General features: G+C 38.3%; 1 protein-coding gene across 1 annotated transcript in view; it reads left to right on the top strand.

Moving 5' to 3' along the window:
- Ar (androgen receptor) overlaps window positions 1-20409 on the top strand; it is a 166764-nt gene that overhangs the window by 124230 nt on the left and 22125 nt on the right. Inside the window, exon 3 of the mRNA XM_015501590.2 lies at window positions 6115-6231. Coding sequence (XP_015357076.2) covers window positions 6115-6231 — 117 coding nt within the window. The remainder of the gene's footprint in view (window positions 1-6114; window positions 6232-20409) is intronic.

The raw sequence follows: 20409 nt of genomic DNA, 5'->3' as shown, positions 1-20409 counted from the left end.
TATATATAAAGCCTGATTAGATGCTGACCTCAAATCATACTACATGGGCTCACCATGGGGGATAATGAAAATAATAGAAATTGGGAGCCTACAGAGATGAAATACCTAATAGATGTCTGTCACATGATCTCAGTTTCTGCTGGAGCTTTGCATTATGCTTAAGGAATATGTTGAGAGACTAGGACCATGAAGAAAGAGGCAGAACATCATGAGGAAGTCAAGAATTTCAGAGCCAGATGACAAGCAGAATTTTTCATGTCAACCCATTATGTGACCATTTACAGTATTTTAAGGGTTTGAGTTGTTCTAATAAGACAGTTACAAAGCATTTCAAAGGGTGGTCTGTTTGCAGCTCTATATTGTGGCCTTACCTACTTTGATATTTGCCAGACATTTCATAGTGACTTTTTGAGAGATCTTGAGTATAGGATGAATATATATAATTGTGTTGTTGAAAGGCAACAGTGTCAAAGAGTTGAGTTTAATATTTGTAGACTGTCAGCTGGATAGGAGTTTGTGTTCTGTGCATTAATTTTTCAGTCACCTGGACTATATCATGTCAGATAGGACCTTTTAGAACTACCTTGGAGCAGACCAAGATCCCACTTGCAAAATTCTTTGTCACCTGAATAGAAATGAGGTCCATTAACTTCCTAGACAAAGAACATAGATGCCTGCTACATTCAGATTGCATTGTGTTTAGAATGTGTTCGTCCACCACATGTCTCTATTGAATGCCATTTCAAGGTTTATGCTGGCTCTACCACCAACTTGTTGTGGTTTGGTATCTTGCAATACTTTGTGTCCATTTCATAATGGAGGAATTAAGCATAACATTGGGGCATTTTACTATAAAGCTTGTAAGGTTTTTTTTTTTTTTACAACTCAGAGATTCTTTGTTTCTAATTAGGCCCAATGAGTTAGAGTTACAAGGATGCATATAATTAGCTTCCTAGAAGGAAGAGTCGTAAGAGTCCACAGTTATAGTAGGTTGAAATATAATTCAATAAATTAGGGGCAGGCATTATGTAAGGATGCTACAGAAGGGGATTGTTTTAGTCAACTTTTTCACTTCTGTGACCAAAACACATGAACAATTTTAAGGAGGAAAAGTTTATTTGAGGGCTCATGGTTTAGAGGTCTCAGTCAATAGATGATGACTATTCTCAGTGCCTGAGGTGAGGGAGAACATCATAGCAGAAGAGTGTGGAGGAGGAAAGAAGCTCATGAAATGGTACCAAGAAGTGGAGAAGAGAGAGTTCTGCTCAACAAGGGCAAAATACATATACCCCAAAGGCAAGTCCCCAATGATCCTCCTCCTCCAGCCACACTCTAATTACCTACAGTTACCACCCAGTTAATCCACCATCATTTCAAGTCTGAACATCTTTTATTATCTCACACATGAGTTTTGGGGGATTCTTCATATCTAAACCCATAACAGGGATTCAAGTCTGATGTAAAAGTATGGGTGTGGTGTGCCCAATAGTGTTTAAAATTCTTTCTAATCTTTTGGGTTCATAATTTTGTGGATTGTGATTTGGATCAAATCAAGGATATAATGTCAGGCTAGAGAATATCCCTGATGAACATAGATGAAGAAAATTCTTTTTAAAAAATATTTTTAAATATGTTGATGGAGCTTTCTTTTATTCATTTATTTATATACAGTGCTGAGAATTGAACATAGTGCTTCACACATGCCAGGCATGTGCTCTACCAATGAGCCAAAACCCTAGCCCCTGAAAAAAAAATTCTTAACAAAATGCTAGCAAACCAAATTCAACAGCACATTAAAAGAGTCATTAACCATGACTAAGTGGAATTTGTTCCTTGGATGCAAGGATGGTTCAACATATGCAAGTCAGTAAACATAACACATCACATCAACAGAATGATCATCTCAGTAAAGGCCAAAAAAATCACGTGACAAGACTCAACATTTTTTTTTTTCATGAGAAAACTCTCAACAAGTTAGGTATGGGAGCAATGATCTTCAATCCAAAATAAAGGTCATATATGACAAGCCCATAGTTTACATCATTAAGATCATCAATGAGACAAAGATGCTCACGCTCACTACTTCTAGTCAATATAATACTGGATGTCCTAGTCAATTTCATCTTAATGATTCTTCTTTATCACAGAACAGGATGTATAATCATCCTACAATGCTTACTTTTTACTAGATTAGTAGTAAGCTTTGGAAATAAATCAAATGGGAAGAATTCTTGTTATTATTAAGAACCCTGAAAGCTTCAACCAAATATATAGAAAATATATAAATAATAGGTAGGAAGTAATAGAAACTCAGGGATTTTACATTGGTTCTGCCATCATTGGTGAAGTGATTATTCAATAGGAGAAGTGGGTTGAAAGGAACCTTGAGTAGTTGTCAGCCTCATCCCTTGTCTGTCTCCTATCCCAACAATGCACTTGAGTTAGGGTCTAATTTTCAGAACTTCCAGATAACAGATACCTTTCATAACTACCTTTGAAATCCTCAACCACTTTGTCACTATTAAATGTCATTTCAAAAATTAGATTCATTATTATGCTTCAAAAGGAATATGTAACATGTGTGCATCTGTATGTTTTAATGTGTTATATACGGTTACATATCAAACATATATGTATGTATTCACATATATTTCAGGAACACAGTTTGCATATGTGTATATTCACATTCACACAGGTGTGCATTTGCATATGCATGAATAAACATTTGTGCAAAATATGTTTTTTTGTGTTTTTTTTAATATTTATTTTTTTAGTTTTTTTTTAGGTGGACACAACATCTTTGTTTTATTTTTATGTGGTGCTGAGGATCGAACCCTGCACCCTGTGCATGCCAGGCAAGCACGCTACTGCTTGAGCCACATCCCCAGCCCCAAAATATGTTGTTTATGTGTATCATTGCATATGGCTTGCAATGTCAGTGCCTCTTTATAGCACCTTGAAGCACTTAAGAAAACAAAGAGTAGAGACCAGATGACTCTATATGTGAGCTACAATGTTACAGTCAGTTATTATCCTAAAAGTACAGATTGAAGAGAGAAGAGACCATTATTTTGAATAATTTCTTGCTTACATGTAGTACTCAAGCCCTTCAGGTGAAAGACTGCAAATATATTATAGATGAAATTCAGTCATCCTTCAAGACTCCTGACCTAGCATATATCTTAATAATTTTCCAGTTCAACCAATTTCATATTATCAGTGGGGAACAGAGAGGGAAAAGTACTTGTCCAAGGCCATTTGGTGAGTTAATGATAAGGATGATTAAAGATCTAGATCTTGTGACTTCTCACCCATTGTTCTAATCTGGGTTGAATATTTTTATCCAGCAAATGTTTTCTTCTGTTACTTCAGCACCAAATACCATGCCTGGCATGTATAAATACTCTGTGAATGTGAAATTAATATGCAATTTGTTTGGTTGTACTGGGCATTGCACTTATTCCTGGGTAAATCAAAAATAATGTCTATATTTTAGGTCACCTTGTTTCAAGTCAAGAGGCATCCTTGGAAAAAGTATGATCCACAGGTAAAAAATGGTCTGAGTTTCTAATTGAACAAACCCAGATTCGTTTTTTCCAACTGGAACCTGCTTCATTCCTAAGGTTGGGTGATCTTCTTTCAGAAGTGGAATCTAAAACTCCTCTTGAAGTGTTATTCCATGCTCCTTGAAAACTGCAGTACAGGAACCAGAATTTTCTTTTGGAAGAAGAAATTTCTCAAAGAAGTCAAGTTCTCCTAACTTGAACTTCTTTCAGTAATCATTGTGATGAGCTACTTTGGAGGAACATAGCAGCACCAGTACTGTGAAAGTGTCCCACTTCAAGCACACCACAGCACTGGAATTGAAACTACTGGAATTGGATACAGGGCCTGCTTTCTAGGAGCTGACACCCAAAGATTGAATGGCACTCATCCTTTCTGTGAACATATTGTAGTCCTCAGTTTTCAGCAGGAAAAAAATGCTATTAGCAAATTATATATTCTGTTTATACAAATAAAATCCCTTGGTACAACAGTTAGAGTACTGTCTTGTTTGATAAATTTATGAATGCATATAACATAATTTGCTCCATTTCATTCTCCAGCACTTCCCCTTTTCCTCCTGTCCTCCCTCTCCCTGATCCATTTCAGTCCACTATGTATAAATATAATGCACTGATTGCAAACATAAAAAGAGAATATCAGAAAATTTACTATGAACCTTAAACTTTGCATACTTTGACTTGGCAATTCACCTTATATAAGAATTTATATTTAGGAAATTTACTAAAGAAATGTGCACAGATATGTACAATAATTTTCTCACAATATTATTTGTAAAGTAACTAATATTGCTTTAGCAATAAAAACATGTTCTTGAGAAAATGAGGTTAGGAAATGAAGAAAATGAGAAAAATAAAATAGAAATAGTAGAAACACAGGGGAAAGAGTACTGACTTAGAGGTCTTAGTTTCCTCACCTACTAAATAAAGTAATAATAATATTTACCCCAAAGTGCTGCTGAGATTATTTATTTTATTAACATAGGCAAAACTCCTCACATAGACATAGTTTATGCTATGTGCCCAATGTAGCAAAAATTTCTTCTTTCAGGGACCTCTGATTCATGTGCTTCTTCAGCAAGTCATTTCCTCAAAACTCATTCTTGGAATGAAACGGTTGTATGGGTGTGATTTTTAACGGTACCTTTAAGCTCTGTGGCCTGGGGAATAGAAGAATTTTTCATGTTTCAGAGTAGCTGAGGATATATTTTTGACAGAGGGAGGGGGGAAAGAAGAAGGAAAAGAAAGAAACAAGAAAAAAAATTATTTTTCAAAAGGAGAAAGAATTCTTTATTATTATAATGCTATCTTCAGGTTCTCACAAATGGCCCTTAAAAGCACTATTTTGCTGATCTGGTTACTACTAAATCTGATACATAAAATAACCTACTCTAATAGATATATTTCAGCACCTTATCTGCACACTTTAGGCTTAGTGAAGGGAAAAGAAAGATGAGCTGTACCTAAATTTATGTTTGGCTATGTTTTCCTTTCCTACTATCAAGTAACAATCACTCTTTAGTTTTTCTTCCTTTTTACTGCCACAAATGCTACTTCTTTACCAAAAGAAGCTTCTTTAAAATTCCATTCTATTCAGTAAACCAAAGCACAGCAAAAAATATGAGGAAAAATTAACTTTTCTTCCTCAAAGAAAGGGTGTTGTAAAGGGATGCACAGGCTTAGTGCTTTGGAACTGGGAAGTTCTGCAGGTTTCAAAGTAGCCAAAGATGTATTTTTGTTTATCTCTACTGATAACTATTGAATGCACAGAAAGAGAGATGCACAGGGATATTCAGTCCAATGTCAAATGTCTACTATATGCCAGGCTTGTACTGGAGGCAAAGAAACTAAGTATTGAACAAAGTAGATGTTTTTGAGTGAACTACCAAATCTTTGAGTAACTATTATCTCAAGTATCTCTGAGACTCTCTTTCTCCTCTAGATAATATAGAAAGTAAGGATCCTTGTTCTGTTCTTCTGTTGACTTCAGAGGACTTCCTTTTGCTTGCTGTGATTCACTACACAAAGAGTGGACTTGATCTGTTATATTTTTATAATGTGCAAGATTGGGAATATGAACATGAACAATTTAAAAACAGGAATCCCATGGAGTTCTATTTTATGCAAGTTTTACCTGTACTGGCGTTACAAATTATAAGTGTCTTATGATTCCATGAATGATTACAGGTGTCAGTAGGAAGAAATGTTAGTTGAACCATGGTAAACAAATGATCATTTCCTTTTGGGCATTCCTGGCTTTTTATTAAAGATTGAGAATCTTATTTTAAAAACCATTGGGTAGTACTAATAATGGAAGTATCAACAGGTCCTGTATTATTTCACTCCACAAAAAAATACCTATGAAAACCAAATAGTATAGCACCAAATTAAACCTGCCTATTTTTAGTTGTTAAATTCTGTGTGATCAGATTGTTTGGGACCATTGTTCACTTCTCTTCTTAGGTAGTATATATTTCCATGCCATTTTTATCTAGAAAATACTTGGTGTATTTCCTTAACATATATGCTATTCTTGTATTTGTTCTCCCAGGAAAACAGAAATACCTGTGTGCCAGCAGAAATGATTGCACCATTGATAAATTTCGAAGGAAAAATTGTCCATCTTGTCGTCTCCGGAAATGCTATGAAGCAGGGATGACTCTGGGAGGTATGATTCTTTTTGTCCTCTTTCTGTTTTCCTTCTCCCACCCTGTCCCTCCTTCACTCTCTAGTTCTCTTTCTAAATTAGACTTTCTTCTTTGATGCTTCCAAGAGGAATAGCCATGTTCTAGATGCAGGCTAACCTTTTCATATCCAATGTGGCCATCAGCCAGCTAGTGCCTACTTTACCTTTAACCACTCCACTCCCTACTCTGGAATTCAGCATAGAAGAAGGAGGTGTGAAGCAGTGATCAGGGGCCAACAGTAGATGAGTGAAGATGGACCTGACTGGGCAGAGTTCCCAGGGGACATAAGGGTACTAGCCTGATGCTGTTCAATGGTAGTAAGGACAAGGGAACTAAGGAATCCAGAATAGTCACAGGTGCAGGATGACCCAGGCACATACTGGCCTTGAACACCCAGGAATATCCCTCAGCTAATTGCTGCTGCCTATGTTACAGAGCCAGCCACCTGGAATGAGAAGCTGTTTCCCTTTGGAGCGTGTGACTAGGCTGTCAAATGAGCCAATTTCCTATCATAGCCTTTTAATCATTTCCTTTTATTTATAAATCTATCGATCATTTCCAAAAATATTTTTCTGTAGTGCAATAGCTTGAGAGAAGGAAGATACAGCTCTTTTGAGCGTGACCCTCTAGCATAGGCTCTCTGTCCCCTGAGCCTGTGTCTACCATGAGCACTGTCACTATTCCAGAATGGCTCAACACCACTTAAATGACACTTTTCCCTCTCCAAATTCTCCATTTCTTCATGTTTACATCTGCCCAATGCCAGGGTCCTCCCTGCTGCCTGCTGTTCTTCAAAAGATGCATCTTTCTTAAGAAAAGCAAGCTCATTAGTCTACTTTGATTTAGAAATGTAGCTCAAAGAAAGGCAAGCTTATTTCTGAGTGCCCAAAAGTACAGCCTCATACCTGATTATTCATTATCAGCTTGGAAAACTCAAGTGCCTGGATTCCAGCCTTCCCTCCTTCCCTCACAAGGCTAATTTAGAACAATTGTCCTTCTCTGGCTTTCGGTGAGTTGCTCAATGCCTTGTCTGCCAATGTGCACATTTTTAAACACCAACTTGTTTTCTACCTCTGGAGCAGGGCCATGTGTAGTTCTTCATTTAGATAACTATATCCTTCCCTCCCCACAACCAGTAGTATTCTTTAAGCCGACAAAAGTATCTCAAACAAATTGACCCAGGCTCCATCTCAGGCAGTTTAAGCAGAAGCTTCTTAAGTAACATCTAGTACTCCCAGCCATGACAGGCAGATGCCCTGCGAATGGCTTTCTAGGCAGCCACATCAGATGAAATTCAAATATTAAACCAACCTTCTTTTTGTTTGCTTGGTGTTTGCCAATGAAACCCTGAATTTGTGATATGCAGTGGGGAGGAAGACGCAGGACTAGGGTGCTGAGTGCAGAGGGAAAGCCAGGAAAGGTGACCAAGGAATCAGAAAAAGAATTTTTTTTTTTTTCATATGAATGTTGCAAGCCCGGGGCAAAGATTCTGATACACTCAACCCTCAATTATGTGGCTTTCTGAGAATTATGTCTAAGACATATGGACTTCCAGGTAGAGAGACCTGTGGCTTGCCATCTACTGATAGGAATTGCAAACCTATGCTGATTCAGGTCAAAAGTCCTCATACATGCAGGCTCAAATCTTAAGACATAACACTACATCTTAGCCAATATCCTCCATCGTAAGAGAGTCTTTGTGGCTTGATTTCAGTGAACCATTTTGAAAAAGAGCCTGTGTATAACATATAATTTCACTATACTCTAAAGCAGTCATATATAAGTTGGTAAATTATTTTATTGGAGAGTGGTACAGTAAGTTTTCAGATTGGTTTGTTGGGTAGAGTGCTCAAATTTGAATGGGTGTGGTCAACACATGAAGACAAACTGAGAAGTGCTGTGGCTGGATTCCATTTCAGTTCCATTCCCATGATATTTACTTAGTTGTCTGTTTTGTGTAAAGCATAATGCTAGGCATTAGAACTTAAGACTGGCAAACTTCATTCAACACCCACATGCTATGAGGATATTTGATGTGTAAATGGCCTTGCCTTTGGAGTCAAACAAACCTAGGTTAAAAGACCAGCTCCATTATTTACTGTGTGCCCCCTCTGAGCCTCAATGTCCTCATCCGTAATTTAGAGATGCCATCCTCACTGTTACAGTGAGTAGAGATGACGTGAATGTGAACATTATCGATAAATGACAAAGTGCTAGACAAATGTGAGGGTTATTATGACAGTTAAGTCACTAGTAATTTAGCTGGGAAGGCTGTTCATAGCACTTCTAAGTGACTTTTATCCTGAGTGATTTGGCATGCCCTCTAACATGTAATAGCTCTACAGGCAGAGAATCACCAGAAAGCACTCTTGATCACCTAAAACTAAAAAAAGTACTATCAGGATCCTGTTTGGAAGCTTATTTTAGTAATTAAGAAAATTATATGCTATGCTCAAGTACCATGTCAGTAAAAATCCAACTGTTTGCCTTTTTAAACCACCGTTTGAAATAACAAAATTTTGCATTTTGCTGAACATATCCCCTGCCTTCCTCCCTTAATTTCCGCCCCCCCCCCAATTTACTGTTAAACTACAAATTCAGCCCACACCACACCTGTACTCAAACAACGGAGAAAAGAAAAGCATCAATACAGAGTGGCCCTTGTGAATAACAATAGACTTTTATATTCATAAGATTTTGGTTTAGCATAGACATTTTGATTACTTTGAAGAATTCATATAATTTCAGTCAAATCAAAATGATGTATTTTCCAAAGTGTCAACTAAGAATGAGTCCCTTCTCTCTTCTGAGGCTCATTATAAAATTGGAATAGTGGGTTTCATTGAGGACATTTCTGGTGCTAGTAATTTTGGATTTTCTGTCTAAATCCATACAGGAAGGATTTTAAATTTACCAGCCAGCTACTTCTTGGATTGTCTTTCCACTGTTCCCAGAAGTATGAGTGCATTGACTTGAATAGTAATTTGAGCTATCCCTGTTCACAACTACATCAGAAACATTATGTGTCTAAATGTAGACTGGATGGATAGATTATTGAGGGAGTGGAGGGTAGAAGGGCTGTCTCTGTATCTTAGAGAAGCTGGCACTGCAGCTGATGGCTGCTTGGACTCAAGGTCTCAAGACATCTAATCTGGCTTTCTCTATAGTGTTCCATTTACTGGTGATGGGAGCTTTGAATTCATAGATGCTTTGTTCCTTTTGCTTCTAAGCCTACATGCCTGTCCTTGCTTTGTCTCTTAGCAGTTATTTCTTATTTCTGAAAGGATACTGTGGCTGGTTGTATTATTAGGATGATTCTCTTAAAGAATACCTGCAGGCTCTCAATGCCCATCCACTACAGGCCTTTCTTTATACCTGGTTCATTCCTTGCTACTTTTTGAAAACCACATATTATTAATTGCTTCAAAAATTTAAATCCCTTATCTACTTTTCACTTAAGAAAACACTTATAAATATAACTGTCCAGATACAGACCTTCCCTCCAGTGAATTAACTGTGGCTTTTCATAGTCCATATTTAGAATAAATACCCAGCCATCTCTCACTTTTCTCTGTACTTCCCAAGGATACACTCTCAGTCTCCAAGATGGAATGAGAAAAAAAATAATTGCCCTTCCTGTCATTTTCTCATCTCACCCTTCCTTCTATCCCACTTTCACCCCTCTTTCTTTTTGAAACATTATTTCTTTTTGTGTTTTGCAACTCTTGAATTGTCAGCTTTTAGTAAATAGCATTGACATCTGTTTATACCTTCTCCTGGACCATGAAAGGTTGTAGGCCTTTCACAAATTTCAGGTGGCAACCAAACTCCAGAAGAGAAGAGGGAACATGGATCCCCAGAGCATGTGAGATTCTGAGGTGTGCAGCATGTCCTTCAAAGGTTGAGAAGTCTCTTTCCTACTAGGAGACTGAATTCTTCATCTAAGAATCAAATATATCTGCAGGTTTTAACAATCTTTATGAATTCTCTGTTTGGGAGGATGGCCCAGGGACCCCCTGGAAATGGTCTGATTTCATCATGGACGGTATGAATATCCTTGGTTTCCAGTGTTGAAGACAGTCCTGATGGAAGCTGTCTCCCCATTCTCCCTGTGCAAGAGAAATCCAGAATTGCTACTTCCAGATCATGTTTCCTGGATGCAAGAGAGTGATTCCAATGATGAAATACCATTTATGGCATGGTTCTTCACATCATTTATTCATCCATCTATCCACCATCCTTCCAACCAGACAAAAAACTAGTGTTTTCACCTTTCTATCCACTCATATGCATTAATTTAAAAAGTATTTATTGAGTACCAACTATGTACCAGACACTGTGCTAGGCTTTTGAAGGAAGTAAAACTTGAATAGAACATGATCCTTGCTTTGAAAAGTTAAATAAAGGGAGACAATGATAATCAATACACCTTGGCTGTAAAGGATAAGTAGGAAATTATTAGGAATAAGTTTAGTGAGAGAGAAGGGAAAGGACATTAAAGAATAAGAGCAGAGTTTGAATAAAGGCACAGAGTCATGATAAAATGCATTGAGGAACTGAGGAACATCCAGTAGTTTAATTTGGCAAGAGATGGGGAAATGGGGAAGGAATGCTGTAATCACATTGAAAATGAACTTGATTATTATGCCTAGAGGGTTCACTTCAGGCAGTTGCAGATTTATGACCATAAGACAGGCATGGCCACTTGACATATTGCTTATTTGTATGTGTGATTTTTTAAAGGAATTGATGGCAGCATGAATCCTATTCTAGTGTGGGCTTAAGTTTTACAAATGGAGTCATTAGACTATGTAGAGAGAAATATCTAGCATCAAATTTTGTTAAACACGTTGGATTGGTACCTGGTTCTAGTAGTTTGTGCTTCGGATGATACCTACAAGGACTGACCATATACATGAGGAATAACTTGTCTAAACCAAGGCTTGTATAAGGGGCAATACTGCATTACCGCCCCCCCAAATTGCCTTTGTCTAGGCCTACAGTTCTTCGTATAGGTTCTAAGAAAACTTTCCATGGCATACCTTATGAAAAATTATTTCCTTGACCAAATAAGTCGGAAGTAAACATATATTATGGTCTTCTTGGGAAGATTTATATTGTATATTAGCATATAACAGGCCCTGATGTGCACTGCAGTAAAGTTACCTGACGAGCTTGATAACTCAGGATTCTTAAAATTAATTCAACCAGAGAACCCTTTTTTCAAATAACATCTGTTAATATCATACCAAAACACTGTTCGCTAGACTACATTTTATATTTTAGAAAACATACATACAGATAAGGACTCTGTGCTTAGGCAGACAGTATGCCTAGCTTAGTTCATCTATTTTACAGATGTCATTGCTCACCAGGAGACACAGTCAAGAATGTGTTAATGATCAAGAGCAGACCATACTCAGCATATCTAAGTAATATGCATCAGTGGCTACTAAATCTACTAATGTATACCATGTCAGGCCTGTAGCATTGATGTCATACACAAAGGATAAGATGCAAAAGCCAAAGTGTAGCTATTTCCCAAGTCATGTAATGGTTGCAGGTACATAATCCTGACCCAAAAGTGTGCTAGATAAATTATTTCTAATAAATACAATGTTTCAGCATCACACAAAGTGATCACTAAATATTTTGGTTATCTGAACGTTCTGTTCTAGACTTTACCAGTTCTATTGTACGCAGTCAGATTAGCATCCCCACATCTACCCAGAACCCCAACATGGTGCTACTACATAATTTCATCACTAAAGTAGGAGGCCTAGAAACCATCCAATGATCAAATACCCTATACCTCCTGTTAGGCAACAAAGTGTCAGAAAGTATTAGCAATGTGAAACTCAGTTACTAGGAGTTCCCTTCTCCTTTAACTCTCTAGACTAGAGCCCTAAAGGTTTTCAGGCTGGAGATAGAAGCAGTAAGTCAATTCTAAGAATTGCTGCTTCCTACACATAATTCTCAGATACTTGAGTGTGTCTGACAGCTCTATATAACTAAGGCAGGCAGAGAGGGGTAAATTGCCCTATGAATTTTGGCATCAACATGCACAATGTATGACTGAGCACTCATACCTCTGGGGTTCTTTCTTGTTTTTAAAACAAGATCTTGTGGTGTAGTGAAAATAACATGATTGACTCAGATAAAGGCAAACCTTGTTTGTAGTCCTGACTCTGCCACTTAACTGTCTTCATGACCTTGGGCAAATCCTCAGATGTTTCTGAGCATCAGTTTCCTCAGTTGTACTGTAGGAATAATAAAATCTTTCCTAAAGAATTATTATAAATGCATTAAAATGGTACATATTAGGCATACAATAAATACTATTGTACCCTGACTCTTGTTTTGGATGAGATACACAATTTTCCTTGTATTCTCATATTCTTGAGCGCAACTGCAAAATCTTTTCTTTCTATGCTCTTACAGTATGTCTTTTGGTTCTTCTTCTTGGTTCTTTGAACTCTGAATAACTCTTGAAACAACCCTTGATTACACAGTATATATTGCCACCTTCAGCTGGCCATATACATATTTGGTGACACTTTGGTGGGGGGGCGAGATATATATCTAATTGTGGTTCTCAAAGAAACTTCTATATGGAGAAACTGTATCTCTTCATTCCACCAAAACAAATTATCTGGGACAGTGTATATATATATATATGTGTGTATATATATATATATATATATATATATATATATATATATATTATACTCTGTCTCTGAGCATTTGCTTTTAGAGAACTATGGTTAGAGGTAATTTTTTTTTCTAATCATCAAAATTACTGATGCCCCATATCTAATACTCAAATGAGTATTTGCTTATAAAATTTCTACTTAAAATCTTTGATTTTTTAAAAGTGCAATAGCAGTAGAGATTTTATTGTTGTTTACTGTAGCTGTGAGTACTCAAAAATCCCTCAGTTGGTCTTGAGAGAGTAAAATGATGTCATATGCAATATTTTCAAAGCTTGTAGTCAGAAAACTAAAGATTACATAGCACACAATAGGACATGTACACACACATACAAAGGCAAGTATTTTCCAAATATAACAATTCAGGAAAAAAAGGTAGTTTTTTGTTTGTTTATTTGTTTGTTATTTGTTTGTGTTTTTTTTTTTTTTGGTTGTTTTTTGTTTGTTTTATTTTTCTTGCTGATAACATAACTAGTTGTTTGAAAATGTTCTATTTTTCCTTTAATGAGTGCCAGCTCTTGTTATAGATTGTAGGATTTAGTCCTTAAGATCACAAAAAGTTTAAAGTATTTTCTCCTTGTGCTTAACTCATTCAAAGACAGTTTACCAGAGAAAGATGTTTTTTTGGAGACTTTTGGACATCTTTGGAGATCATGTTCCTTAGAGGTACAACTAAGGGGGAAAGTAAAGGGACACTCAGAAATCAATAGAAACTTCAGATTATCTTTATTGGTAATATCTGTGAGACAACAGATATCTAGGAAGTTAACTGAAAATGGTATCACTACCCTAATTCATCTCTGTTGGAATCAAATTTTGTTCTTCTTATACGAGTTAACCTGTGCTAAACTATTTTAAATCTCTTAACCCAGACATATAAATGTTTTCTTTTCCCCAATACCCTATTGGATGAATGCTTCTGTGGCTGAAGTGAGAATCATTGAGGAAATTTTAGCCTTCTGGTAATCAGCAGTTGAAACAATGTAAACATGAAGCACCAATAGAAAACTTGGGCTGACATCCCCAGCATTTTAAAATTTTATTTAGAGACAGGATCTCACTGAGTTGCTTAGGGCCTTGCTTCATTGCTAAGACTGGCTTTGAACTTACAATCCTCCCATTGCAGCCTCCTGCCATTGGAATTATAGGCGTGTGCAACCATACCAGTGAAAATATGGATCTTGACCAAAATGTAAGGTCACCGGTTCAAGCCTGCACAGTGAAGTGTCATTTTGGTCACAGTAACACCAAAAGAAACTGAGGACTCCTCCCCAGGACGGAAAATAAAATACAGAAACTTTGATTAGTGAGATATTAGGCAGACAGACATTAATTTGAAACATTTCCATTTCTAGGCTAAGAATGCTGAAGGTATTGTGAGATTATTTGGCTGCTGCAAGAAATTCAGAAGACCACCAATAAGGAATCTGTGTTGGTCTCTGAGTGGCTATAATGAAACTGTTTAATTATACCTCTCTTCCCTTCCCCACTCCCAAAATAAGTCCTTGCCCATTATGTGCAGAGAAGTACACATCCACATCCACACACACACACACACACACAAACATATATAATATTTTTTCCATTGGACACTAATGAAGAAAAGAAGATAAAATCTATAGGTAAACAATTTTCCATTTTCCCATCTCACCTCTATTTTACAAGTAGGTAGGAAAAGAAATGAAAGACCCCATTCCAAAATGACAATCACCCTCTCACCCTAACTTTTCATGCTGCCTCCAGTGTCAGAGTACCTGATTTACACAACTAATTATGGAGCCTATTTGGTGCAAGTTCATCTTTAAGCTGCTACACTCAACAGTATCTCTCTTTCATATTAGAAAAATTCCGAGTTGGCAATTGCAAGCATCTCAGAACGGCCCAACACTGAAGAAAGGCGGTCCTGTCTCATTCAAAATGAGGGCTCTGGAGGGCTCTAGTGGATATCCTGGAAAAGTCTGGAGTCTGAAGCTTAGGAGCTTAGGAGTTGGAGTCTTCAGTACAGACTCTGGCATTGGGGCTGGAAGCTACTCTCTTTGTTGACGACTCCCCCAAATGGGACTGATGTTGTTTTCCTACCTCACAGGGATGTTGTGAGGACTAGCTGTAGAAACAGTAGCAAGTATCATTCATATAGTTTTGCATATTATGATTGGGGCTTCCTGTAAAGTAGTGTGGCATTTGCAGCATGTTTTTGGACTGTTCTTCGTCACATGCAATGATGATGGCAGCCAGACACTGCCTCAGGTGGACACAGTCTTGTTCACTTGCTTTTCACAGTGTGCTGCTGGAAGAAACATTGCTGATGTGACTTAAGGTGCTACCTTGGGCAAGAAAGCATTGTGTCTATCACTGAGGCTCCTGTGGTCATCTTTGCTGGTTTCTCAGGCAATTTGTAGGGTTTTCCCTTCACATGTATTCTTCCAGACTTCTGCCAAGAACCTAGCTCTTAGCCTCAGGCCCCATCAGTGAGCTAAAGGTAGTAGTTAATCCACAAATGTTCAGTATACAAGGACCAAATTTCTGCTTCTGGAGAGGATTCCAGACAGCTTCTCCCTTAAAATCAAGAGAAGACTGGAGTCAGACAGTTTTTTCCATCTTACTAAAGTCAAGGCAACCCTTTACCTGACACTTAGAAGCTTAGGAGTTGGAGTCTTTACAGGAGTTCACACACTTGAACCTCTCAAGGAGGTAGACGGCAATGTCTGAGAAGCAGTACCTACTTCTCTTGTTCCCTCTTAAAATTAGGACTGTGTTGGAAAGTGGATCTGAATTTCCCTCTATATTCTGGCCTTAGCACTCTCACAATCTCCATTACTCCCATGCTTGCCTCTCCATAACATATGAGACCTTCCAAGACAGTCTCAAACATTATATTGAGATAAAAGAAGAGGTACTTGGAATTTGTAATATCTTGCTCTTTCTCTGTCCCAGGGCCTCCATATTGAAACCAGTTCCCTTCTGGTGGAGATGGAGTCTTGTGATGCCAGAGGCAGACAAATATGAGAGGCAGAAATACTCTCCCTTCCTTGTCAAGTGCCTGCCCTTCCCATACCCTTCCTTCTCCAGTCTACACACACACACACACACACTTCCCCCTGACTCAGCAACATTCTGGAACAAAGCCAAGGAAGAACTTCAGGAGGGGTGTTACCCCCTCTTCAGGGCATAATTTTAATCCCCTGGCCAAAAAGAAGTTCCCTAATGTGGATTGAAAGGCTAATGTGCTTTATTTTTTAACTGCTTTCTATTTGTTTGAATGTTGCATATTTCTGCTAGTGAAATTTTCCTTTAATAAAACCATTAATACACCAATGGTATTTTCTTATTTACAACACACTGACAGAATTAATGCTGTTAACATTGGGACATTTTTTCTTTCTCTTTTTTCTTTTTTTTTCTTTTCCCTCTCGTTTGCTTTCCAGGTCATGCTGACCTGTTCAGCATGGGCTGTTTCGCATTTGTTTTTAATGTCAGTTTAAATGTAATTGTAAAAGCATGTATGCTCTAAATTCATGTAGTTACTTTTTCCAGTGGAAAAGCCTGGTATGCAAAAGCATTTCCAGGCTCTGCAATTTCACATGGGCAGGGTTTTGGTAATGACCTTGTGCTCCTCACTCGGGATGGCATCTGGACAGTGAACCCCTTTCTTCTGGCTCAGTAATCAGAGAGAGGAGACTTGGAAATAGTTTCTGCCAGATCCTGTGCTTTGGCAAGGATGTGCAGCATTGCATATCATTCTATCATTAATTACGTTTACTCCTCCATGAACTAAAAACCATTAGACTAAATAGTCCAACATAAACCTTGAAAGATAAAATTTGATATTCTTTCCTCTGGCTATTCTTCTGACCCAGAATTGGGACTGGGAGGAGAATGAGGGTGTGGGGAAAAGGCTAAGGAGTCTTCTTGCCAGAGGGAATTTGGCATATACTTATTAATCCCACTTGGATGCACTCCCTGCTAATCTCTGACTCCATGCCTGCCAAGGACTGGCTCAGTCCCCTGCCTTTTGTCCCCGTCCTAGTTCTTCCCCACCCTACTCCAACTACCACCATTGACCCTTCTCTCCAATAACATGCTACTTAACCAGAGGAAAAACAAAATACCACCCTAGAAGTTAGGACACCTGGTTCTAACTTTTTCTCTGCCAGAATCTAGCTGTGTGGCCTTGATCAGGACATATCTTTGGCCTTGGTCTCTTTATCTAAAAAATAATGTTTGATTTTGAGGGAGCAGGATGGGTTAGACAAGATCTGGGACATTCAAACTCTTTGGAAATGGAATCTTTTCTTCAAACAAAATCTGACATGGAGACCCCAAATGTAGGTACAGAAAAAAAGTCCTGTTTCTCTGGTTTCAAAGAACATGGGATATGTAGAGCCACTTGCTCAGGCCCACTTTGCCTTCTCTCAGGAGCGCTTACAGGAACTTGTAGGATCCTTCAGGGTCTGCTACTATACCTGATTTGATGTCTGGGGAATCCCTCTAACCCTGATTTTCTCTTCCATTAGACATTGATCCTGGTGTGTAAACTCTGTTTTTTCAGTTAGCTTTTTCAGAAACAAATTCAACTTTCTGGGATAAATGGCATTAAAGTGGCATAATTGGGACTCAGTAGCCAGCAATAGTGACAGCCATCATTGATTAGAATTTCCTCAGTGCTAAGCATTGTGCACATATTTCTTTCCGAAAGGCACAGTAATCCTGTGAGTTCGATCCTGTTTTTATATTAGGATTCTGAAACCTGTCAGTTTGGCCCTCAGTCTCTGGCTTGGTGCCAGATAACCAAGACATGAGGCCATATTTCTCATAGTTTGAACACTGGAGAGTTTTTCAGAATGTCCTCTAGCTGGAGATACATTCTTAGAAATGTATCTTAGAAAAAATCATAGCTTCCCATTGGCATATACTCTCACAGGATTCAGAGCACTTTCACTGGGCTTATCTCATTTTCTCCTAAAAAATAGCCCTATGCACTAGTCAGGTCAGATTGTCACCATTACATAGGTGAGAAAACTGAGGTGTATAAGAAATCAAGTGATTTGTTCAAGGTTGCACATCCACAGAACACTCTGATACCACCACCAAACAATAATAAGCTCTTTATTGCAAATAGAATTTTAAAACTTTAATGTCATCAGTGCATTCTGTCTCCTGGAATTTAGTACATTTTTTACCATGCTTCAGCCTTGGAAAGTCCTTTTGGTGATATAGAATCTGCTTTCTAATTTCAGATATCATCATAGTGCCCATATTCCTTGAAAAACCTTATGAATCATGTACTGACATTATCCCCATTTTACAAATAAGCTAACTGAGGTTCAGAGATATTGAGATTTGCTCAGAGTCACAAGGGTGGTCAGTGGCAGAGCCAGTGTTACAACTGAGGCAGTCTGAATCTAGGATCATTGTTCTTAACTACTACCCTTCCTACATTTGTAAGGAAACTAAGGCTAGAGAGGATCAGGAACATTACTAAAGTTTCTTTGGAGTTCCCTTGGCTCCTGATTTAGTATCCTCTGACTTTCCAATCTAAAACTCATATAGTGAGATCCCGTGACTCTAATCCTAGTAGATAGAAAGATGGCTGGCATGATTTAAGCCAGAGGCCAAAAACTGCCTTTCCTCCAGGCAAAATTCACCTGCAGAATTTTGTTTGTCCAGAACAGTGTTTGTTTAGAAAATTGACATAGGCTCCCTCTAGTCAGGGCTTCAATCACCATCACTGTCACCAGACCTTCCTATTTACATTTGACAGACTTTTTAACTCACTTATCTATCTACCTGACTTGTGAAGGTATTTGAGTTCATGACCCTTATATTTAAGCATTATAATATATAAGCACTTTGCACACACACGTGTTTGCATGTGTTCATATAAGTGAGCCTGGTATGGTTTCACAGAGAATTTTCAGCCTTGCAGCAAGCATGCTTTATGTTCATTTAGCATTTCAAATTACATTTAAGGTCTGAAGTTAGTTTTGGAGGAATTCAAGAGTTGAAGAAACTCAGCTACTGTTTTTCATTTCATACTGTTACCCTTCCCTCCCCTGCTATATCTGGTATCTGTCAATCCTGCTCACTTCCCTTTCCCATGGGTGATCTAGGTCACCTACAAGCTGTCCATTCACCCTTAGTCTTTCGGAACAGAGATTCTTATGTACCAGGCATTCTTTGGCTTTGTTCTCATAAGTGGACTAAGAAATAGGTGGCAACACCTGCATTTTACAAATGAAGAAACTGCATCTTTCAGAAGCTGAACAAAAGCCTCAGAGCTATTACATTAGTAATTGGCAGACCTGGGATTCGAACCCAGGATTGTTGCCTGATTCCAAAGCCTACTCTTTTGTCCTGTATTATCTATGTAAGGAAAGTGTATTCATTTTCTGTTGCTGCATAACATATCACCACGAATTTAGTAGCTTCAGCATTAATCGGCTTATGGTTCTCTACGAGGTCTAGCATGGCATGGCTGGATTCTCAGTTGAAAGAATCAATTTAGTTCAGATTAATCTTTCTTACTGGGTGAGTGTCCTTCTAGGAAAAGTCTAGTACTTTTTAAGGCTTTATTTGATTAGGTCAGGTCCATCGAAGATGACCGCCCTTAAAATCCCAACTGAATTAGGACTTCAATTACATCTTCCCAGTTCTTGCACAATAACATATAGATTACCTCTCAATTGCATAATTGCAAGGAGATGTGTACGCTTTAGGGTCTTATGATCTTGGGGGCCATCTGAAAAGCCAGCCCCCAAGAATGTGGTTCATTTATATTACAAATTCCATGATGAGATATGGATAAGAACATTCTTGGCCTTAGGCAGAGGGATTTCAACTTTGGAAAGACTTTGGAAATGTCACCTTACCTTCACCTCTTCTGTACCCATGGGCAAAAAGGCATATATCTTGGGGTGGCAGGGAATGAGGCTGAAACAGTGCCTATGGGCCACAGAGGGTAGAGAAGCTACAAATTAATCACATCTGCTTCCTCTTGGGAATGTACCATGGAATCTGATTCAAAAAATCTTTCTCTGGTACTTTAGAGACAGCCCCTATAGAAGTCTGGTGCCCCAGGACTGGAAAGCGACCTCCCCAAGATCCAGTTATATCAGGCAGGATGCTCCAAGCCCAGATATGGATAAGGAAGAACTTTGCCAAGGTCCTTTCTTGTCACCACTTGACCTAAAAGACAGGGAAATAATAGAGAAAATCACCATTAGTACTATCCAGTTTTATTGACCCCTTTGTTTTGGCTTCATCGCTCAGTTTAAGGAAGTCAATGAGTCTCTGCCTTGACACAGTGGCTGTCTGGCCTGTACCTCACATGGAAGAGTTAGATTTGACTCTGGGGCTCAGGTGCAGGGGAAGGGTGGGGTGTGGGGGCAGCCTTCATGGAAGAAAACAAGGCCTTGGGCATTGAGTAACAGCTGAGACTAGCAAGCCTCA

This window comes from Marmota marmota, unplaced genomic scaffold, assembly GCF_001458135.2.
Source record: "Marmota marmota marmota unplaced genomic scaffold, marMar, whole genome shotgun sequence".
Taxonomy (NCBI): domain Eukaryota; kingdom Metazoa; phylum Chordata; class Mammalia; order Rodentia; family Sciuridae; genus Marmota; species Marmota marmota.
The sequence above is the reverse complement of the archived record's forward strand: the minus strand, read 5'-3'. Positions and strand labels throughout refer to the sequence as shown.